At 40.5% G+C, this 24870-nt stretch overlaps 1 protein-coding gene across 1 annotated transcript in view; it reads left to right on the top strand.

Annotated features, from left to right (window-relative positions):
- The first annotated feature begins 17192 nt into the window (after positions 1-17192).
- The window catches only part of LOC112977071 (von Willebrand factor D and EGF domain-containing protein-like), a 183625-nt gene continuing 175947 nt past the window's right edge, over positions 17193-24870 (top strand). The window contains exon 1 of the mRNA XM_026088975.1: positions 17193-17289. Coding sequence (XP_025944760.1) covers positions 17193-17289 — 97 coding nt within the window. The remainder of the gene's footprint in view (positions 17290-24870) is intronic.

Below are 24870 nucleotides of genomic sequence, written 5' to 3'. Positions count from 1 at the left end.
TGTCAGAGTTCTTGACTTGGGTGGAGTACTGCAGAAAGGACTTTGAAAGCACGCTGGCAAAGAGATGGAGGTCTGCAGTCTGTTCCCACAAAATCAGCAATAAAGTCCTCATTTACTTCAATAAGTGCAGGATGAGGTCTAGAGTTACCTGGTACAGCAGGGCACCTTCAGTTGTGGGGACCCTTTTTCAGCATGATTGAAGGGCACTTCAGTTTTTTTGTGGAAAACAGCTTCTACCCTATTTTTGCCATCAGTCAATCTGAGGTCTGTCACAGCTGGTGGAGGCTAGGAGATCTGACACTGAGAACATCTAAATTTTCTTAGCCTGATCACATTTTTCAAGTGCAAATGCTGGGACACTTTGAAAACGAATTGCACATAAGCAATTTAAATAAATTAAGATCTGAAGCTTTCTAGTATCACAGTATTTTGTCAATGTAATTAATACCATATCAAGTAGATTGTTGTTTTGTAAGACAGGTGAATTATCGGAGAGAGAGCTGTTATCTACTTACAAGCACTTCTTTTGTAACGTACTAGGCTTTCTGAAGGTCAGTCATGCAATGATGGCAAATGAAACATGCTCGTGGAAGTGTCGCTGTTGCAAATATTAGAGATTTCTATCCTATATTGTTACCATTAGTATGAAGACAGGGTTAAAAAAAGAAAAGGTTGTATAAATATTCAGTGCTTGACTCATTTCCGTTTTGGAAAAGTACTGTTATGTCTTGCTGCACTAATATAGCAACTGTCCTATGTGGGAAAGGGGGGAAGTGATTGGGTTTTTTTCTTTCTTTTCATTGAAACCATAGGGTGAAATGCCTGTTTGGAAGGTTAAATCTCAGTTTGAACTGTAAGTCAAGTGAAACAAGGAAAAATTTTGCTTTGATGAGTCAGATTTAAGAATGTTGCTATAATGAAGGATAATTATGATAACGGAAATTAAGGACAAAATTATGATAATTGAAAATTCTGTTGTGGCAGATATGAGAAGACCCTGGAGTTCTGGAGCTGTTAAATGTTACCATTAAAATCCTGGTAATTAGCAATACTTGACAAAGAATGGGTGAACATTTAGTAGAACAAAACCTTAACTATTACTTTCTGATAATCCTGTTAAATTGCACACTGTATTACATGTTTAAGTCTTCTGTGACTGAGACTGCTTGATGGCAAAGTTGATTTCCAGGATCTAAAGCTTCCATCCTATTGCTTTAGAAATAGATTTAACTAAAGAAGAAAAAAAGGCCAGGAAAAGACAAGAGAACCTCCTGCACTTCAGCCCACTGCTCTGATCAAGTACAGACCAGATATTTAAAGACCTAATTCCAGTGAGAGTTAGCTTTGTGACCCTGTTCTTTGCATTGTATGAGTGAAATTTCCCAATTCCTACAGCTCTCTAAAGTTCATTTAAGGTTGAGCTTGTGACTGTACAGTGCGCACCAAATCCACTCTCTTACGTGAATTTTATGGCTCCTTTTCCTCTAAGTGATGGAGCTGCTTATATTTGCTGCTTTGAGAGATTTGCTTAGCTTCTTTTTCCTTGGGTTACGTGAAAAGCAGCTTTCTGATCATCCATGCAGAAAAAAATGATGTGCAGTAGAAGGTCATCCAAAAGACCAGAGAAGTTTATTATCCAAAGGCTGTTTTCACACTGGGACACACAGAGATAAGTAGATAAGATTTGTTTGGTTTATGAATTATTTTAGTCTGGAAATGAAATGATTTGGTTTCTGGAACACAAAGAGGAACAAAACAGCTAGAATATTGCCATTAGAGCCAATTTAATACAATTTACCACTTGACTAGCAAGTAGCTGCCATCATTTCAGGGGCAGCATGGGGTCCGACCCTGTAAACACACAACGCTGGCAGTCCCAAAGTCCCCGGTCCCAAATGAAGAAGTCATGGTGTCCATAGCAACACGCTGCAGTGCGAAGTATTTATGCACCTCCTCAGCTCCCATCCTGGCACTGCTGGGGACATGGACCAGCTGTGCGTGACTATTCCTGTTTATGTCACCACTATTTTAACTCCACATTACAAACCTTGTTTCCCCAGCAAAGAGCATCTGCTCTCTGAGTGACATGTTTTTAATGTGCTGATTTATCATTGTCAGATACAGGACTTTTATTGCTGGAATTTGAATATTGTATTTAAGGCACTTTTGTGATTACAGATGTTTTACATATAAATTGCCTTATATTACAAAAAATATATTCTGTACTTCTCAGGCAGTCTCATTCTCATGTGTTTTACATTTTTTATACCTTACTCTGCATGGGTAAGTGGACATGAATTGCTGTCTGCTCGGGCTAGATACAACCCAGGCTTCAGTGCTGGATCAGCAACTGCTCCTTGACCTTGCTTGTATTAAGTGACATGGGTCACGGTGATTGAAGAAACATGTCAGGGGAAATGAGCATGGTGAGAGACAGGTTTGCAGCCAAACACAAGAGCCAGGCTCAGAGGTGCCTGAGATCAGCTGCCCTTTTCAATCTGTGACGTAGAGGAGCTGCCAGTCTGTCGTGCAGACGGCCTGGTCTGCAACCCGTCTTGGCCGTGTCCAGGAGAAGCACGTTGCTCCTCTGGAGACAAACCACACAAGGCTGCCCGTCCAGAGGATGGCCAACCTGGCCCTACCTGCTACCGGTCCCCAGCTGCAGGAGTTCCCAAGGGTCCACCACAATACACGCGAGAAGGATCAGAGGGTGGAGGAAACACCATTATCAAAAAAATGTTTACCTAGAGATGTGTCTGGGTTGGACTCTACAGGTCATTAAATGCACGCATGTCAAAGGTTGCTTAGGGTCCCAGGTCTTATTAGAGATGTCAGCATAGCCAGGAAACAGGTTTGGCCCTACATTTTTCCAGATATTTAATAATACTTGTAGTCAGTAATTGCCTTTGCAGCATTATGTTATAGAAACGCTGAGACCCAGGCAAGTATTACAAACTTCAGCTCTTGCTGGCCTCAGAAAATGCTTTGTGTCATGTTTCAGACTTTGAGTTCATATAAAGTATTCACAAAGATACACATCAGCTAACTAAAAACATAGAGCAACCCAGAAAGTATGGGCTGGAAGAAGCTGATCTCCAGGTGTTGTGATATTGACCATGATTGGTGAAAATCATCAAATGAGCAATCAAATCTCTCAACTGCCTTTGGATGGCTGCAATGGCTATAATAGATGCTAAAGTAAGCCAAAAGCTAAAGTACAACTTTCTTTTCTACTTGTAGGGGGAGACTCCACCCTCCAAATATTATTTTTTCCCCTCTCTAGATCCCCTTCAAAGGGGGAAACAGCATCAGATCTGAGATGGAGATTATTACTTCTTTATGGTCCCTTACTTCATGATAGACAACTAGCTGATGAGCTGAGCTGCTACCTTCCTGGTTGTGTCAGGAGCCTTTTTCTTGTAAAGAAAAAGGATGCAATTCAGACTGAAAAAAAACAGATGCAAGAAAATCAGCAAGTCTACTGAGGTGTCTTTGTGGGGGTAGACAGGAACAAGCTGACCGAGGAACAGTGGAAATGTCACAAGAACAAAAAGAAAAGGAACCGGTTGTTGCTGGTAACGAACATGAGTGATTAGCTTATCTCACATAAACTATGGAGAAGACTGGAAATCCTGGAAGGAGGCAATTATACTGCAAGACCAGGGCTGAGCATAGCTTGCAGCAGAGTGAAATTTCAGGAGAAAAAGTCTTTCAAAGGGCTGAACGATTTCTTGCTGCTTGCGAGAAGGGACCCTTCCTCCTATCACCAGCATTTTCATCAAGACAATTGCAGTAATGTTTAACTTAATCTATATATCAGTAACATTTATTTCTACAAGAAGGAATATCAGGAAGCTCCAGGTAAAGACTTGTAAGTGCTATTCTGCAAGTTGTAAAAATCCGACTTTCCTCTCTGCAGCCCGGCTGTTTCACAGGGAGCATGAAGCAAAGTAGTTGAAATAACACCACCATCTGCTGGTCAGCCCGTTAATACGGCAGACGGAAAGGCCACGCAGATAAAGTGCGTGGAGCTACCCGACACATCTCTTCTGGTATGTACCAGAACACAGTTGGGTGAGCCTTCACCACAAAATTCTTCATTATTTTTATTATTAACGTTGACTGATGCATTTCCAGGCTGCTATCTTTGTAAGACAGAGCTAAATAGATACATAATATAAAATGACTGCCCTGCAAAGACGTACATGGCTAGGGAAATGGGGAACATTTTTCTTAGCATTTCTGTGCAGGAAGCAGCATCAGTACAGCAGCTGTGCCCTGTAAAAGATATATTAATTTGATTCCCATCAAGACTGATATTATTTGCTCTTACAGATCTGTTGCTAGGTCACATGCAGTTGCACTCATCAAGCCTGCAAAGCAGAAACCCAGAAATAGCAATGTCTACTGACAAGTTGAGATGCATGCCATGGCCAGATGCGGGAAACACTGTGTGACAAAGACCCCAAAATTACTCTTGCAGGAAGTGTAAATGCTGCAGGATTTCTTGCTGCTGTATATATTAGACTTACTGTAACCTCCTTCCATGCTCATTTCTAATACAAATCATTTCCAGTAACACTGTGAGGTATATCTGATACATAGGTGGCATTCTGCAAAAACGAGCTGAAAAGCCATGAGTCCATCAACTCAGCTAGCATGTTAAGGCACATCATTTTCTGTAGCCTAAGGCACAAAGATGATGTAGCTGGTATTTCATGGCCCAGTTTTTGCCTTCCCTGCCCAAATGACCAGATACTTGCTAACAATTGGATCAGTTGAAAACAGCTTTCACAGAAGTCAGAAACAAGGCTAAAACGTGCATCCTTTAATCTGTGGAAAGAATCATGTTGTTATTACCCTCCAAATGAAGGTGATTCTCCCTCAAAAGAGAGACAGTGAGATTTCCTCTCTCTGCAGAGGAGGAACCGCTGGAGCTGTATGAGACCCCTCCCACTGCCCCCATCAGCCCCTTGAGTTTTTACAAAGTTTTAGGAGCTGTTAATGCCTCTAGCTGCTTCAGGTCTCCACAGGGTAAAATTAAAAAAGGATCAAGTCATTAAACCTCCTCATGCTCCTGGTAGATGCCACTGACATTTAAAATGCTTTCCATTTGGGGAATAAATGTTCAGAGGAGACATAACCCATTACCTGAGTGGCAAAGACTTGCTAGGAGGTAGGACAGGACCATGCACACCTGCTTTGCGGGGCATCGGTAATCAGCAAAACGCTGCTCTGCTGGGTGGTGGGTGATGGGTCTTGAAGTTGGGTGAACATGGCCATTTGGGGACAAGACACACGGAGACAGCGGGAATACTAGCGAACACAAGGCTGGGGAAGAGCACAAGCTTCAGCCAAGTCCTGCCATGGTGCAAGTGTATGGGCAGCTGCAGGTCACCTGAATCTCTTGCTGCCATCAGCCAAGGCTTTCTCCAGGAGAGCTCAGTGCAACCACAGGTCAAGAGCTGAAGTCATCTAGGGTCCTCTACATTGTTTTCTGGATGGCTGTTACATTACAGTCTGCTTAATATTAATGTATATTTTTACAGCTGAATGATGCCAAATCCCCAGTCTCCACAACCTACTTTCCTTCCCTGAAAAAATATACTCCCTCCTAATATATTTATTCATTTATATTTACATATAAATGAAAATTAATAGCATCAGATAGCCAAGGTGCAACTTCTCTGTCAGTAGCAGAAGCAACAGTAGTTCTTGTGCATTTATTATGATTAAATATTATCGGTGTCTGTCACACATGAATGAAGCCATGCCAGGAGTTGATTGTCTATCTTACATGGAAAAGAACTTGGAAGGCAATTTTTTAATCCTTCTTTGTTAAACCTGGTACCTATCCCAAAGCTCTGTGCTGGTTTATGCCTGGGTATCTCTATTGTTCCTGAGACGTATCTGCCTCGGCACAGTTATTAATACTCTGCAGACAATACATTCAGCAAGCCTCGCATGAAATGTATATGTGGGAATAATTTTTAATAGGACAACCAAGAACAATTACATTACTTAATATCATAATGCCAAACACAAGATTATAATGATATTGCCAAAATATTTAACAAGTAATGTAGGGAGAGTGTATTTTCATCTCAGTGGTGAAATAACCCTATCTGAAGCTAACCCAGTGTTTCTGAACACCTGTAATCTGTGGTATTTCCGTAAGTATTTTTGACCTGAACTACTTTCAAGCTGTGATGGCTCTGCATACTCCACAGGTGTAAGTAAAGGAAGAGTATTGCTTCTTTTGATGACACTGCCTCAAAGAATACCACGTGGAGGGAGAAGACAATTTTTAATGCCCTGGATGCTCTTAAATAGCTCTGTGTGCTTTGTAATTGCTTTCATGCAAACACCAAAGTTCCAGACTTTTTTTTGGCATACTTTTGTGCAACAGGGTTTTTTTGTTTTGAAGTATGGCTTTTATTATGAAGTGTCAATTTAGCTCTGCCATCCTGCGCATATCATCAAAGCAAGGTCCTGTAGTTAACCCAGGAAAACATTCTTTACTGGGAAGACAAGCACTAATAAAGTTATTGGTGCGAGGAATTATTTTCTTTTGTATAGACCTCAAGTAATCCAGTGCTTGCTTCAGAAAATACAATACAACATATATCATGAGTCCATTAGCAGCAACAACAAATCTCTTCTGACTCTAGAGGAAGAATTAATTATTTACATGTTTCTTATTAAGTTTTTACCTACTGTTAACAGTAGGTTTTAAAAGAATTCCTTTCAGTCTGTGATCAAAGTTTACAACAACCCCATTTACAAGCAGTATATTTAGCTGTTTTTAATTATTTGCAGTCTATCACAAAATGACATTTGCAATTTGTAAGCATTGCAGAAACGCTGCAGGTATTCCAGAAATTCCTGACAAGTCTTTTTGAGCAGCCAACGTTTTTACTCACTGCCATTGACATGCTGTTAGACCTTGTGCTAACGTAGCAGATACTATGCTATCTTTTGGATGCATATCTTGTTCTCAGCTTTCAAAAATATATAAAACCTCACAAAAAAACTCATAGCTGTCTGCATAGTCACCCATGCAGCTGATGGTCATGTACTTTTTTGGAGTTGTGTCTTTTCTTTGACACATGCTTGTAGGACTATTAGTGTGATTACGGGCATCAGAACGTGGTACACTACATTATCCATACAGGATACGGACACAGTACAAATCCGTACATTATCAGTACACTATCCATATTGGTATTTAGGACAAAATCCCAAGCTTTGTCCAGCTAAACCTGGACTCAGTCTTTAGCAGGACCATTTTCAAGGCACATGTGGGAGTCTTTAGGTCAAAAGGGTCTTTATGTTTATCCCTGGGATCTTATAGCTCCAGAAAAATTCATGGTAATTTCAACAGAAAATAGGCAAAGTTCAACTGTCTTTTGGTGCCTTTTTGGCTTTGGCTTTTGGCTTAGAACCTAAAACTTGAGAGGAAGCATAACACATCCAGCGTTACTCCCTTTCATTGTTAAGAGCTACATGGACTCCCATGTCTCTTTTTTTGTGAAAATCAACTGCTTTCAGGATTATTTGTGTTTGTTTTAGTTTTTTTCATCCACTGGCTGACATAACGGCTCATCCAATGGTTCCTGAGGCAGGATTTAGGCCTCCTCCTGCCCATCAGGGCTTGTTCCCTGGGGCTCTCTCACCCTGTGCCGCTGGCTGCCCCGAGCGCGGGCGAGTGCTGCCAGCTCAGCACATCCCTCCAGCGGCACCAGGAGCAGCACGCGTCTCCTTTGCGGCCCAGGGTGAATGGGAGAGACGCATCCGCGACACCGCCGATCGGGCTGCTGCTCCTCTTGTCGAGCACTGGCCAGCACCAGCTGCCTCTGAGGAAAGTCCAACAAACTTGATAGCGAGCGCTCAGGGAATAACAACTGGTTGGGTTATGTCTTAAATATTTTATACCCACTGTGCACTTCAAAACGCTGTAAAAGGTCTGCATAAGCTCTTGGTTTTCATATAGATATTTAGCCTGCATTTAAACACTTACGTATAGTAAATTCAGCATTGTGTAATGCTATTGAATATCACAGATTTAAGATTTATTACCAAAGGAAATTGCACTGAAACAATTTGTTGGAAACAAAACGAAACCCGTGACTTGATGATGGATGACTTTGTTCTATAGTCTTAGACCAATTATTTAACAAAGCATTTGTTACGTTTGACTTTAGGCCAAGCAACAATGTAAGTTGACTTATTCTAGAATAATAACAAAAAATGGACAGGTTGTAATACATTAGAGAGTCTACCGCAAGAGCAAAGCATGTTTAGATAGAGTTATAAAATCAGCCACGCTGATAACCTAGCCAATGGTACTTAGTCATAATTTAGCCACTGATATTTAGTCAGTCCTACTAAATGTATAACAAAATGCAGTAATGCAATGAATCGCAGGCTCCGTCTCCCTTATTGCTGCTTATCGAGTTAACTCTTCAGTGAGATCCTATTACCCACAGTGATTACAGGTTCACAGCATGGGAGTCAAAAACAAATTTGGCAGGTGCAAATGCCTGCTCCTTTTTTTTTATAGCTAAAGAGGAAAAGTGTCCTGCAACCCAGTCTGTCGTACCTTGGAGCCATAGTTTTATAAAACTCTGTGCATGCTGGGGAGAAATTCATCCCTTCTCTGCGAATCCGTTTGGCTCCATGCAGTCTGTCCAGCTGGGTGGGCAAAGGGCTTGCCCCCATTTCTGTAAAGTATTTCTAATGCTGAGAAGAGGCCTGGAGATCACTATTTTAGGCACTTTTGGTAGACTAATAATATGTACTAATAGGAAATTGTGAGAGGCGTATTTTATTGTGGATGGTGTACACAGATCATGGTTGTCTTCTGTCCATCATGAGCTTCACGTCTGAAGAAGTGCTTTGCACTTCTCTGGCACCAGAGTCACACCAAATGGACCGGGGCAGCATCAGGTAGTTCAGCCCAATGGTCAAGGAGAAGACTAAGTCATGATGAAACAACAACAATCACCTTTTCTGGACAACTAATAGGAAAACAAAGGCTTTAATGGGCGCTCAACCATTAAAAGGCAGAATTAGAGACTGATTTAGAGCATTCAATTAATAGGGAGTCAGCTGTGTAAAACCTATCATGAGACATTGATGCGCTAGAATCCAAATGGCTAAATGTGATTGAAGTCTCTAATAAAGCAAAAAAGAATTTCTTGTTTTATATAAATAGATAACCTAATGCTAGCTTGAGATCTGCTGTGGTAGGCTACTAATTTCAGTAACATGTATTGCATCAGTTTGAGCCAAGATAAAAAATAAAGCTGGAAAATGAAATATTTTCTCCGCTGCATTTGTGTTGTTTTCACGAGCCTTCAAAAGCAGTGTTTTCACAATTCTCAGGTGACTGAGAGCAAATCTCACGTTGCCACTAAAACTGAAGGGATGAAAAAACAACTGTACTAATAAACAATGGGAATAACTGACTGTAGACAATATTTGGATTTTATGAATATTAGAAGCCAAAGGTTGTTATAGTAAAGGTGAAATGTCCTTTAAAAAAGTGGCTAGGAAATCCAAGGTCATGAAAATATACAAGTTTGTTGAAATGGATAACAGGAAAGCAGAGCAAAAAGAAAGGAAGCATTAAAAAAAAAAATAGCCTGAGAGAGATCTATGTATAATGTGGGACAGAAATACTACTTTTTAAGAGAAGCCCATTGTCTACTGCCCAGAAAGCCCAGAAAGGTTTGTAAAGTAGAATTATGATTCCATTTTACGTGATAATTGGAACAAATGCTTACCTCAGTGAAAAAAAGAAAAAAACCCACCTATTTATAATGTTCATTCACTTTAAAATGTTAATGAACTATAACAATAAGTATTGTTCTATTAATTCTGTATTACTAAGTTTTCATAGGTAGGTAAAAAAGATGAATTCATGAGACATCTGTTATTTATAAAAGCTAAAATAATGTGTTTAGAGTGCTTCTGTTTTTATTCAACACCTGCTATTCCCTCCACATAATTTTCTTCAGAAAAAAATGCTGTAATGAATTGATTTTTACCTGTTTCAAAAGATGAAAACCTTGGATTTGCACAATGGCTGGTCGACAATACTGAAAGAAGGAAGTCTTGCAGAAAATAAATTATTTGGCTGGCTGTGAAATGGCCCCTGGCTCCTGCGAGGTCTTTCTGAGCTCACTGTTGGTAACTTGCTTTTTCCATGTGGTAATGTGTATAAATCAGATTAACTCCTCTGAGATCAGTGAAGCGAATGGATGCGATGGAATCCAGCCCTGTATTTCTGTGATTTCTCTAGTTTCTGTTATTTTCTGGGGCGTTAACGTGGTGCCTGCTTAGAGGCTGATGCCAGTATCATGGGTAAAAAGCAGAGATCCCAGAAAAACAGTTTGTTTCCACAGGAGATGAAGGAGAGTTTCTCGTCCGTGCCTGGAAGTACCTTGGCAATGACGTGTGTTTCAGCAACTCCTCGTCTAGGGCACCGCCAACCACGAACACATAATATTCTCCGCGTACCTTGTCCAATTTGAAAAGATGATGTCTAATTTAAAAAGATTATTGTTTAGTACAGAAAAGAGAAGCTCATGAGCCGCAGGACAGCCTTTTTGTTCTCCCAGTTGAAATGTCCTGTAAAATCTCTAGAGGAAGAAGATTCAGGAAAGAAGGAAAAAGGAGGGAGCAGCAGGTCCCTGTGGATGATAGTTGAGGTGCCATGGCTGATTTATAGGTTTGGAAGATATTTGCAATGCCCATATTATACTTGTTCTGGGGATAAAGAGAGGATTTAATTCACTAGTACTATCAATCTGTTACCTTTCAAGACAGTAAATTCACTAAATTCACTAAAAAAAAGCAATTCAGTTTCATAGAGTTGTTGTAGTAATATATCATTTATCATTTGCTGTATGTAAGTACCAATAGCACAAACATTTAAAATCATCAGTAGAACCATAAAGAGATGAAAGAAAAATGTTTCAGAATAAATCTGTCTTTTCCAAAGCAACCTACCCTGTGATAAGGTTATAGAGTGAAACATATGCTACTAGGAGTTTAGAAAAAAAAAATTTTTTGTTCCATAGTAAATGTTTTAACAGAGTTGTTAAAATTCATTTCCTATTTTTGTATGAGGTATGAGGCAGGAAGGAGAGGGGGAATTTGAAAAGTGAGCTGATATGCCCTGGCTTCCTCTATAGGCAGTGCGGTTGCTCCAGGGGACAGCTCAGAGCCCCTAAAATTATGTCCTACTGGGAGTACCCTACGCAGGAACCTAACTGTCCTTATTAACTTTAATGGGATGCTTGTCTCTTAATCTTAACCGTTAATCTGATCCTGATGAATAGCCCCATTAATACTTAGATTAACCTATCATCTCTGAAAATAAATAATATCTGCAATATTTTTCCTTCTTGAGAGAACGCAGAAAGGCAATTGAATCAAATTAGGGAAGTGACCTACACTCTAATACTCCCATTTTTCTGCCGCTTATTTTCATACATCCACAAATTACTCATATTTTATACTTTGATGCTCTTTATATTGTATTTTCATTACAGCTATGACGTTTATTATTTACACCTCGCACCACCCGTTTCTTAGGCAGCCTAAAAGCAGCGAAGAGGCAACACCTATGCTGAAGCAGTTGAAGCAACCAGGTCTGCTCAAGGGGAGCCACGCAGAGGCCCCCTCCAGTTAACTGGGCTTTCTTTGAACACCACAGCTGCTTACGGAGATCCTCTTATAAGATCAAATAGTAAAGGCCAAGATGGAAAAGGAGGATGAAAGAACAGATGACAGATATATGGATAGTTGGAGTTTTAATGCTGTTTTAATGCTGTTTTAAAACCCCAGCCAAATTCCCACCTTTTGTTATTGAACCTGAAGGTTCTGCTCCGATTCTCGTTATTACTCCTTGGCCTGAAGGTCTGGGGGGTTTTGGCACTGCACTGTTTGCCCTTTACAATTTTGAAGACTTAGGTTTCTTCAAAAAGAAAAATTCCAGAAAAAGGCTGAATGAAATGGTTTGAAGTAGGAGCAACTCTTCTCCAGTTCATGCCTTTAAATTACTGATACCCATGAAAAACTCCTATTCAATGCTTTTGTGCTGTCATTTGGTTGAAAGAAAACTGTTTCCTAAATGGCAAGTTCACTCAATGAGATAATTTAGTCTGCAATTTTTCTGAATAATAGTGATTTCTGTATTAGTGTTATCTGTCCATAATGAATGCTATGAGGAGCCATTTTTCTTCCTCTTTATTTTTATTAACCAGTTAAGGAAAGACTTACATAATTTAACTTGAAACCACTGGAGAGGGTGTCAGAACAGGCAAAGAAGTTTGTCAGAAAAACTCCAATTGTTTTTGCCTAATATAGCCTGTGTTATTGGACCGGTCCTCAGACATCGAAGCGTTTTGAGAATTTGGGCTCCAGGAGAGTATCGTGATATTTTCGTACTTACTCGTCTTTATTTTGCAGAAGTACAATGAAAATGCTTTTTTTTTTTTCAATCAGGTACTTCATTTTGCCCCAGCTGAACAATAAACTATGTCCCCAAAAGTGAAAGCAGTTCCTCGTGGAAGACAGGACCATGATCAATTCAGGCACAACGGCGGCTCACAAAAAATGAAACAAATATTGAGCTGAACTAAGAATAAAAAGATTTCTGAAAAATTAGCCTCCTTACCACCGATTTTTGTGGAAATCATATGCTTTTCTGAAACAGGACTCTGCGGCTTGCAGTGGTGAGCGTGGCGAAACAGTGGGGCCATGCCCCAGCGCTGTGGTGCCCCGTGTCAGGTCAGGATCACGCTCCTCCTCAATCTACCCCAAGGGCCCCTGTGAGCAAGGAACTGGTGTAGTTTCTCTGATGGACTCCTGCCCAAGCACTCCTCCTCTCTGTTCCTTTAAAAAAATGGAGTTAATGAATGCATTTCTTCAGTTCATCTCTTCTTTGGAGTCTGAAAGCCCGTAACTTTGGCCCACTGGCTAATGAGGAGCAACGCACCGAAAGCCGTCAGGGCTCTTCCACCGGAGAATTAGAAGCTGAAATATAAATGCATTAAATGATCAAAGGTACAAATCATTCTTTACATTGCAAGAGCTGTGCGGAGAACGGTATGCTTTTGTATACTGAAGTATCATCCTAAAAATGACATCTAGTCCTCATTTCAATGAAGAGTTTGGTCCTGCAAATTACATGTGCTACTTCTTTGTGTTATTTTCTGAAGAATCAGATTCATGAAAATGAAAGCACTTCTGTAAAGTCAAAGGTCTGCTATACACTAGACTAAAAAAAAGGAAAACACAAACCCTAATCATTGTATGATCATTGTTTTGTTTTTTCCCCAAACTAGGCATAAGATGAGATGAAGTGCTTCCCATTTAATTTCATTCACTTGTGCATCCTGAAATGATGGTGGTGAGATAGAGAGCAGTTGTTTAGGTTCACATGGTGTGTGAATACTGTACTTTTGTTATAATAAGCACACCCAGCACTTCTCTACAATACATGGATAGAGGTCACTATGAGAAACGGGAGCCGCCAGTAGAGAGAGAGAATTTCATACCTGAAGCTAAAATGATGTCCACAGCCCTGCTGCTAACTTCCTGACGGAGCAGGCCAGCTCTGTAGCCATCATTAGTTTTTATTTTAAATCCCCTTGGAGCCTAGTGCCGCTATTATGTCACTTTTCCTGCCCATAGCAATGAGGAAGGCATTTCCCTGGGAACACAAGGGTTTTAATTCATGTCACTGGACCATGTAGGTATTCTCTATCGGATAAAATATACAAACAAAAATACACAGAGGAGGGTTTTGGCATGCATAAACGTGTAAGTTTAGACTCCCAGAGAATTTTATAACATTAAATGAAGATGTCTTTTCCCTCCAAAGCACTCTGTCCTGCGAGGAGCGTGTGAGTGTCTGCAGGATGATGCTCCCGCTGGCCCCATGAATATCGAATCATTTCTATGCCTAGAAAGCGACCCCGAGGGACAGCCGCATCGTGAGGATAATGCTCGCAGGAACTGGAAAGAAACAAACCCGGACTGTCATTTTTAGCCATCTCTAATTAGAGTGTTGGTGCTTAAAAGGACTGCACAGCCTGTCTGCTGCCTGGGTTGCAAAAGCAAAGTGTTAGCCATGCTCGATTTTTGAAAAAAAGAAACAAGTTATTCCTCTCTCATTCCCTTCCTGAGGGGATACAGGTAGACGGACACTTCCACATGACCTTAAGAAGACACCCGAGTGATGGGACTCAAAATTTCCCTGTTGCTCAGCGTTTCTGGGTGTTACTCCTAGGCGCTTAACCCTCCTCCTACACTACCCCAGGAACTCAGGCATCTAATATTTGGAACCAAGTGCCAAAACATGGAGTCTCTGGAGGCCTTCAAGGCATCAGCATTTTTATTACCATGTTATATCATTCACTCCCACCCTAAGGTTTAGTTCTGCATCTCAGGAAACAAGAAGTTTCAGAAAGCCTTCTCCCCAAGCATCATCGCTCTTAATAACCCTTTCATAGACTTCCTCCTACCTCTTCTACATCCACGTGGGTCATCCAGTCCTCTCCGTCACTGAGCCAGCAGAAATCATCTCACAGTTTCCCGGCAGGATAACATTAATTTGCAGGGTGGGCTGTTTCAGGCAAACAGTCTCTTTCCCACAAAGGACAGTGAAGAGATGTGAACACCGAACATGCGTATCCGTCAAACAATTTTTGGCCTAAGTACTAGTCTGAAATGCTGCTGCCAGTTCCCAGCTGTGACTTTTGGCTTGTTTTTAACTCCCCATGTTCATTCCTACTACTCAAAATTAGTGTCACAGGAGACAGCCTGGTGCAAGCCTGCAGTGCCGTGCACATCTTCTGTATAGACGGGGAAGGTAATTGCTTCAAATATTCGCTATCCACACTCGACTACAGTAACTTTCTGGGAGTTTTAGCTTTCCCTCTTACTGAGGTTAATGGTGTGGAGACTGTGAGAATATTTTGCAATATTTTTATGCATGTTCTCCATGGTTTTAATTTCCCACTTTTTTGGATTAATATTTGGGGGAAGGGAGATGGTGTTGTTCACTATTTTTCTGCCTACTGTAAGGTTGAAGCCTTGTCTTGGGCTGGGAGACTGGGAGATGGGGAATATCTGCATCTCGCTGTCTAGCTAACCTTGAGTTCATTTGTCCTTCAGAGCTGCAGGAAGCAATGGGAAGCTTCATTTCATCTTTACCAGTAGTAACCACCTTCAAGGACACCCCTTGATTAAAACCTGCCAAAGAAGAGAAAAGGAAAGGGGATAAGCACACCAACAAAAGCATCCCTTTTCTCCAGTTGTAGGAGGTCCTGAACATTTTTGGCATAAGATTTCTGGCCTGGTTAATTTTGCTTTCCGTATCCAAAAGACCAATTATGCCTGGACTGATTGCAGAAAGCTCTCTTGCTCTGTTGCTTTTGGTTGCCAGGCTTTCCCTAGAAGGATAAATCCCAGCCCACAATGGATTTCAGTCTTTTTCATGAACCCATGAAGTTAAATGTTAGAGTGATGCCTTTTAGTCAGATAAGACTGCGCTCTCGCGAGTAGGCAGAAACTGCTGTATATAAGTTCAAGCATCACCTGAGAAAGCTATGTAAAGGCAAAATTTCTGCCCTGTTTCAAATAAACTGGAATTTTGTAATTTGTCATGCATTTGTACTCAAGAAATGGATAACAAACTCTTAGGAAAAAAATCAGAAAGAAAGTGTTTGGACTCTTCTGAACTTCAAGGAATATAATGCAAAGGTCAGTAAAACCAGTGGAAAGACTCCCAAGGAGTCAAAGGGCTATAGATCAGGCCTATGAAATGGCTAATCCAATGGGACTCTTATAAGCAGTGATTTTGCAATATCAGAATCTAAAATTAAAAAAAAAAAAGTTAAGAGTTTCTTCTGAAACAACCTACATTGCTCCCAACAAATCCAGTCGTAAAACTTCTTCAGGGATTTAGTTAAGCTGAATGAATGTATTTGAAACTCCTCGGCTGTATGGGAAAATGTTTTTAATAGCTTTGTTTATGCTTTTAAACAGCATACTCCTCACAGTGATTAGCCTGATTTGAATGGAATGTTTACAGACTTCCATGGTTTTGTGTTTTCAGATAGTTCACAGTATCTTCACTTAAACAAGCAGACACAAAATAATCAAACTTGACAACTCAAAGAAAAGAAGTAGTGGCAGGTATGGAAAACACGAAACAGAGGGTGGGGATACAATATATTCTAAATAAAATGCCATTAATATGAGAGCATAGCATGAGATTTCATAGTAAATTCTTCATATTACCCATTAAGCTGACAATAAATGTTGTTCACACTGAATAGAAGTAGTACAAATGAACTGTGCCATATCAACATGGCACTTTCAAATGTGATAAAACTTTGGAAAAATGTGTTTCAGAAACATGAATGATTAAATCTTTCAATACTATTTGTGTCTTTTTTCCATGTATGTTATTATTGCTGATAAACCAACCTGCTGAAAATACATCTCATTTTTCACAACGGTTTGGCAGTCCAAATGCTACCGCAGAGACCAGCAGACAATGATATATCAATCCAAGACACAAACCTTCAGAACCGCTGTTTGGGGCGCGCAGAGCAGTTCTGTAAGAGCTTGGCGTAACGGTAAAACCAGGAATTTGAAGTGAAAAACTAAAAACTTGCATGCGTATGTTTTAACATTTTTAACCTCTTCTTATATAAACCTCATGCCAGCTATGACTGCAACAATGTGAAGTTAGCGTTTTCTGCTTTAAAGCGTTTGGGTCACAATCCTGATTTCTGCGGGATGACCTCCTACCCCTGAGAGCGGCTGTACGTGCTGTTCTCGCCCGGTGTGCGTGTGTGCGTGCGCCTGTTGCGGGTGTGCGAACCCCGGCAGCTGCAGTGCAAGCAGCTGCGGGAACACGTGCTCCCGGCTCATCTGTGTGTGCCTGGGGGGTGAGTGAGTAGCCGGAGGGCTTTCCTCTTGGAAAGCTGGGGACTAATGACACGTTAAGTCCTCTCCAAGGGACTGAAGGGACTGACTGAAAAGGGGAAAAAAAAAAAAAATCGAAACAGGCAGCCAGGCTGATGTCTTTTCCTGCAAAGTTTAGTACTTCAAAAGTTAACTTCTAAGGAACTGCAGATGTATGGATAAAGCCTCTCTTGGACAACATGCAGCAGCCCTCACCTTCCCACCAGCATCTCCAGCTTGTTGCCTTCCTCTGCTGGATCCCCGTGTTGCCCATTAGCACAGAGTCGGCTCCACTAGGTAAGGATTTTGTACCTTTTAATTATTTGATAGTCCCTGGGGGATAGAGTTCATGTGCATTTTAAACTGAGATGATCTTGTTTTCATTCACTTTTGAATGTGGCTTAGGGTAACAGAGGGCTGTTATTAGAAAGGGTATGCAAAATAGAATAGAAGTAAGGTTAAAATAAACAACTTATAAGGTAACGTAAAAGCTCACAGTGATAACCCACCACGCTTACAGGACACAATGCTTACTATGTCCATTAGAGGATTTTGCTTGACTTTTCTTTCTTATTTAGCTAGAGAAATTGCAAACCTCTGAAGATTCTTACTTCCTACAAGAAAATTGCAAGTGATTTAAGGAATATTCGTAACATTTTCCTATAAATGGAATATATGAAACAAACCGTAAAAGAAGAAAAAGCTTTAAAATAAGAATCTATTCCTCTAAGAAAAGACATATACACCATACATTAGAGCAATGTTATAGATCAGTTAATTACGCATATAATAATACAGTTATATAGTCTCTGGCAGTAAAAGGTTCAAGAGTAATTTTTCTACTAGCGTACATATTAAATGCAAGACTTGTTCCACTCTAGCACAGGATTCTAAGAGGACATAGATTTTACATATGTAGTTTGTTTATAGAGCTTTATTAATCCACTGCAGGGATATACTAGAAATCATGTTAGACATTATTCAGCTAATAAAAGCAGGGTAAAAAATAATGGGAAAAGCCACAGGACCAAAAGGTAGCACTGTGAGTGATTATGGTTATAGCCTAGGTAAACTATTTGGTGGCACTCCCCCTTAATGGAAATCTGTTGCAATATTTTACAAAATTTAATTACGGCAGAGTTTCAACTACTTTTAAGGGATTGTCAGCCAGCACTCATTAGCTGTCTGAGGATAAAACAATTTAAAGCACTCTTCATTTGAATATCAAAGGGTCACCCAGAAAGGTTTGCAGGACTAAACACAAGGCAAATGACCTTATCCTCTTTATCTTCAAACTATGCCTTTAATTTCTAAAACCTTTTGAAGGGTTGCCAGTTTTATGGAGTGTAGCAGCTACTTATCTGATAGAACAAGCTTTTCATCAAGGGGAAATGACCTTTTAACTCCTAGTAACAAAGTAACTGTTTTTCCACTGTATTTTCATTACTGAAGGTAATATGCAAAGACATATTTACTAAACTGGGAATACAGACCAAGGATTAAGAACTGGCTTGCTGTCTCTTAGGTAATTCAGAAGGATTCTTAAGACTTGCTTTTTTTTAATAGTGTAAACCCCAAATAAAGGAAACGGCTTAAAAAAGTTTACATTCTGACAGATTGCGATGTGACATTATAAGGATATTAAAAAAGCCATATGCTGTTTACTTTTATGCTCTGAGTATAACAAATCTATGAATCCCACAAGAATTTAGCTGTGAATAAGGAACGTCTGACCAAACAGCTTTTTGCAGATGCCTCATTAAGGAGAAGGAGGTGGAAAAGTCCTTTAAAGAGCAAGGAAGAACTTCCCTTATCCTCTTCTGCAGTCTTATTTTAGGGAATGAAGCTCCCAGTGTCTGCAGTTATTCTCTTTATTTGGGGGTTTTACATCATTTCTTGTGACTGGGAAGCATGAAAGGGTTACCGATAGTGCCCGTAGCTGCTCCCTGGTAGAAGATTAAGTAAGGCGTCAGACACAAAAGCAACTCAGTGAATCATACATGTGGGAGGGCTGACACAACACAGAGCTTGTCAGACTCTTCTCCCGTGAAATTCTGTAAATAAGTCAATCACAAGAAAAAGACAATAGCTTTTTTATAGATGTATTCTAGACAGAAGTATTTATCTTAAAATAGATGGTTGCCTGTAACTTCATCACCAGGATGGAATTGCTCCCCTTCCCCCCGGAGCCTGTTTGTAACATACCGTCGAAAAAGTTTGAATTTTAATGTGAGCTTCATGCAGAGCTACCAGCCTTCCCTGGAAGCTCCTGAAATCCACTGGACCTCTGCTGCAAGGTGCTAGGTATACAGTGAAATCAGACACAAATAACTGTTTGCAACTTCACTCCTGTGGATTTTCCTCAACTCTGAAACACTTAAGACAAATGCCAGTGTATGCTGAAGTGAAGAAAGAGGAGGAGAGAGAGGCCTGGGAAGGCTGGGTGCCTGGGGAATCCTGCAGTCAGTTGAAAAAAAATTCTGGACTTCCCAAAGATCTGGATGATCTGATTTAGGAAAGTAAATGAGAATAATCTAGCATGATAAAGACTATTCAGCATCTCTTGTAATTTTACAACCCCTGGTCTTGCTTTCCCTAGGGGAGTGAATACAAAGCCAAGGAGTATGCAATCTGCATTGCGTACTACTCATACGCAACCCGGGATCTCGTTTTTGAGCTTCCACCATCTAAGCAAAAATGCCAACGGGCTGTGAACTTTCCATGCTTTAAGCAAAAATCTGCATGAGTCAAAAAAATGTTTCCCGGCCAGCCTGGCCGCGTGGTCCCCAGCCCTTCAGCCTGGTAACAGCTTGCAGGGATCAAGCTCTTGGGCCGTGACTGTGTTTTGGCCCGGGACATTCCAGCAACTTTAGCAATTACATTGGGGATTATTCTGGCTCCGTGTCTTCACTGCTGTGGAAAGCACAACAGACGTTTATAGCACCGTGCACGCAAAAAGTACCGTACAGAGTGCTTTCTTACAGAAGGAAGACCTAGACACTCTGGCCATGGCAAATAAACACTAACAATTGCCAAAGACAGACAAACAATCTTTACAGCATATTGCTCTTCTGATGCTGCTTTTAATAATCAAATGTTGTTTACGGGTTAACATTTTTTCTTTCTTTCTTATTTAAGTTTTTGTCAACACAATGTAACTCCATTGGCTTCATCGACTGGAATTAATCCAGCTTGCATTGTTCAGACTAAGAGTGAAATTTGATCTTATCTGATCATATACAGTTGAAGCAAAGCCAGCAGCTAGGGTTGTACAGTGATTTCTGTTTGCTGATAACTCTTCCATTCTTCTCCTTTTTATCTGAAAAACAACAGGGTCATCCTTGCTGCAGAAATAATTCCTTTATAAGGAACTTATAAGTGGTGGAGTTGTTACAGTCTGGGGATGAGGGGTACCTCCTTTACCTTGTAATGTGTTTCTGACATTTTTGAGCAGCATTAGTATGTCACTACTGAATTCCAGGGCTTTGAAATTTGGTAGGCAAATAATTTTTAGCTCACTCATTTGCCTTTCAACATTCTGATGACATTTAATCATTATTTGCAAGGTTATACAGGCTTACAAAATATGTTTGGTACAAGAGGGCTCCCTTTCTGCTGCATCTCTCAGGGTTTGCCTATGTCCCATTGAACGCAAATGTGTACGTTGTTTAAACTTCTTAACAGCTATTTATTACTCTGTCCTATACTAAAGTTGAGGATCACTTTATTAGACACCGTTCATAACAGTATAGGACATTTGTTGCCAAAATGTTTGCTTTAATAGCCCAGTTCCTCAAAGTCATTTTGTCTCCAAATGCCAAATCCTAAGAGGTATTGTATACATCTAACTTCCTTTGCAATCAATAGGAGTTGCAGGTACTCAAGACAAATCAGTGTTTGTTCCTAAATTGACATGACAAATTGCAGTGGAGAGGAAACATCATCATTCTAGTTTACAGACGGGATAGAGACGTAAAGTGGCCAGCTCAAGGTCACACCAAAATCCTCCAGCAGAGCTGAGACGCGTGCTGAGGCCTCACGAGCAACCCCAGCCCCAGTAACCACAGCACAACTCATAACTGAAACCAAACCAGTGCAGGAAATAAGAGTGTAATGAAATGTTGAACCTTTTGTCATCTTGCTCATAGACTCTAAAGTCAAATGGCCACACACCCAAACTCAGGCAGACACTAAATAATGCCAGTGGGCTTTAAACAGCTTGACATTTTTCAGCTGGCCAAAACTTGAAGTTTCCCCCAAATCGCCTTTGATTTCAATCAGAAAAGGATCTAGTCATTTCCAAAATGCTCTATGTACTTTATCATACCAATACAGGTCATTCCTGCACTGACTTCATTAGAGACTGAACTTCTTTTCCTGTTTCTCCTACTTCTTTTTAGACCACATCTGTAGCCTAATAAAACATTCCTGCTCACGTTAGCTGGCTTTGGAATCAACTCTTTCTTTCCAATACCTTTCCCTCAATGTTTTTGTGGCCTGGCTTGCTTCTTCAAAATCCTGAGAGTATTGTGAGAAGTGGCATTTAATGGTTTTTGGATGGATTTGGTCTGTATTTCTTTAAATAAAGAATTTGTTGGTAAATTTTCTCAAGGCAGTCTGACTACAGATTTGTCAAATTTTGTCTACAAGTTTGTATCTTTGGACATTCCTGGGGTTTTGTTCTGCCTTTTTGGCTACTTTGCTCATGGATAAAGTCTCTGTCTTGCCACCTCACAGGTAGAGGTTTAGTGCTGACTGTTGCTGATGCCCAGTCCACTGTAAAAATGAGTATTAACATTAACATTCAGTTGACGGCATACATTACTTGTTCTATGCTTATTAAGTTTTAGTTTGAAGTAGTTCAGTTTAACTTCAGTTATGACCTTTATCAACTTCATTGTGGCTGCTACACTGTGTGTTTTGTCCTAACTAGAGGCTATTTATAGTTTTCGTGAAATCCGAAATATTTTTCATCTGACTTTGAAACACCAGTAAAACCATGTGCTAATGCATGGAATTGTTTGTACAGCTTTTCTGGAAAGAGCTTTGTGTGCTAAGCTCTTAGGAGATTTACTTAATGAATGTATGTACTCACTTGCTTCTTTCTGACACATATTACTTTGATTATTCTGACGTCTATTACTTTGATTGCTGTATTCACTCTGCATGGCATCCACTGGGAGCCACATGGGAATATTCTACATTTTGAAAGGAAAAAAATTGATTGCCTGATATATTTGAGGGATCGTAGTAGTCTGCTCCACTCCTTTTGCTGGTTTTACATTAATTCATCGATTGAAAGCGAGTTTATCTTATTCCCCTATTTTGTTCACAAAGCAGCTTCCATGAGCCGGATAGCAATTTATCTGCATACCACAATAATGTAATGTATCTCCCGTGGTAGCTGGAGCATTTTACAACTCCACTGTCCCTCGACAGCTCTGTGTGTTGACAGTTTCAGTAAACGGTCCCTCATGTAGTGTCTCACTAATGCCTCATCAGCTCAGTAGCTCTTGCACGTTCCATGAGCTGGTAGATACCACAGCCTTCCCTCTTTCTTACGCTGATAAGAAATGGCATAACATTTCCTGCGCCAGAGTCACACTCTTGCTTTCTCTTCATTTTTTAAATGGCTGATAATGTTGCATTTAGCTTGTGTTCACTATTTTCAGATATCAAAGGTCTGCAGACAGCATCTAGACGATTACATGAATTTGGGGGAATGGTTCTCCAAAGTTCCACAGTTAATAGAACTAAAATGAACGTTAATGGTAAATTTGAAGATGACTTCAGATCCCAATGACTTGGGATCTGAAAATATACCAGTCCTTTAGAGAAAGGATCCTTCATTATGTCAGCTCCTGCTTGTTTCTCATCTCAGCTTAAAATCATACTTTGCTGTCATGCAAAATTGAACTTCCCATGGAATTTTATCTCATTGACTTTCTACAGAACTATATGAAGAGGAAAGGGGGTGAAAGGGAACTATATGAAGAGGAAGTGACTAGTTAAACTAAGTGAATAGTTAAACTAACACTGTTATTCATAACTCAATAATTAAAAATTTCTGGCTAAAAGAATCTCTCCTTTTGTAGTAGCATTATGAGACTTCACTGCATTAGTTAGATATCTTATTTGTTGATTTAGTCCAGCTACTGGAACAGGCAGACTCGCAAACATCTTTCAGAGATTATTTTTAATAGTATTCTTTGTCCCTTTCGTCCAATTATTTGCTTTATCATCAACTATGGCTATGCTATAAAATTAGTTGACTGTGACTCAAACTCCCTCAGTACAGCATAGATACTTGGATTCACTGGGGCTACCTTATCATCAGCTCTGTTCTTAATGGGTTAGAGAAAAAAATTCATAGAGCCATTTGTTCTGTTCTTTTGTTAGATGTTAAGATTAGAGCTGGCAACAAAGACATAAACAGGATGAAATCTAATTAATACTTGTTTCTCTTTTGCAAGGAGTAAAAGCAAAATGAAGAAGAGGCTATTTATTTCCTACCCTAATGTACTTGCAATTCATCTTTCAAATGCTAAAATATGTGGAAATTTCATTTTCTGAATGCATACAAAGCAGCATAAAAATGAAGGTAAAAGAAAGCTATCCTTGTAATTTAACTAGCCTGTAATCACCCCCAAAGTTCATTTTTCCTCCAATAAAAAGTCTTACAAGCACCCATGGGAGTTATCCACCCACATCCCATAACATTCCTGAAGCGTTTGAGCTCCTTTTCCTATAACATCCTTTGAAAATCTCACTCTTAACTGTTTAACATAGGGATCCTCCCGTTTCAAATAGCATTCCCGGTATGGAGTGCGGGATGCATTTGCTGTATCCTCTAATAGCTGGGCTTGGTCCAGCTGCAGCGGCGCTGCCTGGCAGGTCGGGGCAGCGCGCGAGCCCCAGCTCTGCGGATATTGCAGTTATCTCCGAGCGCAGGACCAGGGGAGACCACCTGCTGCAATACACCCTGCAGGTCCTAAGGCTTTATATATCCTTAAGATATCGTTCCAGACAAGAGGTCAAAGACTACGGGCACGTGGAAGCACTTAGTCTTGGATGCAGAGAGCTGAAATTCAACTCAATCCCTGTCCCTAGTACGCACTTGCATGAGGGCATTAGGCATAAGGATACAGATGTACTTCAGGATACGTGGATTCAAGTTGCAGACTACGATCCCGCATGAGCTATATATCTCCCAAAGAAACTTTACGACTGTTTTCTCCTCTTGACATTATTGTTGCCTTGCAACACAAATAGCTTTGACATAAATCATAAATCTTCTACCCACCCTCATTCCTCCACTACTTCTTCCTTTTTCACATTTCCCCAGTAATTGACATCCTAGTTTTGAAAATCAGCCAGTTATTCCCGCTACTTCATAATGTCCGTTACCCGTTAACATTTCTCATTCTGTTGGTTATTACGTGTACTCCTCGCATGGGCGTGTAGACACTTGCTCTCATTAATACACTTCTGACAATGTTCATCTGCTGTTTCAAAACAACTTCATCTCCTGTCTGCGGGCTGAGGTTGCCTCCGGAGAACACCAAGCACCCTCCGGAGGCGCCGGCAAGGACCGAGGGACGAGGGAGCCCTGGAGGCCAGGCCTGGTCGGCTTCCTCTAGCTCAGGACCATGCTGGGGCAGGAGCTCTCACGAGGTCAAAGACCTGCGTTTGAGGGAGCCTCGTTACAGCTCCGAAAGGTTGAAGGCAGAGACACTAGGTGCAGCATTTGCATATGCAAAGATCAGCTGAAAAGAAGCTATCTTCTCAAGTCTGTTTTTTTATTTTATTTTATGACCCTTGAAGCAGGGAACTTTATTATGGCTTCTTTTAACCACGTTTGCTAAGAAATCCCTCCTC

This window comes from Apteryx rowi, unplaced genomic scaffold, assembly GCF_003343035.1.
Source record: "Apteryx rowi isolate R43461 unplaced genomic scaffold, aptRow1 scaffold_8, whole genome shotgun sequence".
Classification (NCBI taxonomy): domain Eukaryota; kingdom Metazoa; phylum Chordata; class Aves; order Apterygiformes; family Apterygidae; genus Apteryx; species Apteryx rowi.
Note: the sequence above shows the minus strand (reverse complement) of the source record. Positions and strands in the feature narration are given on the sequence as shown.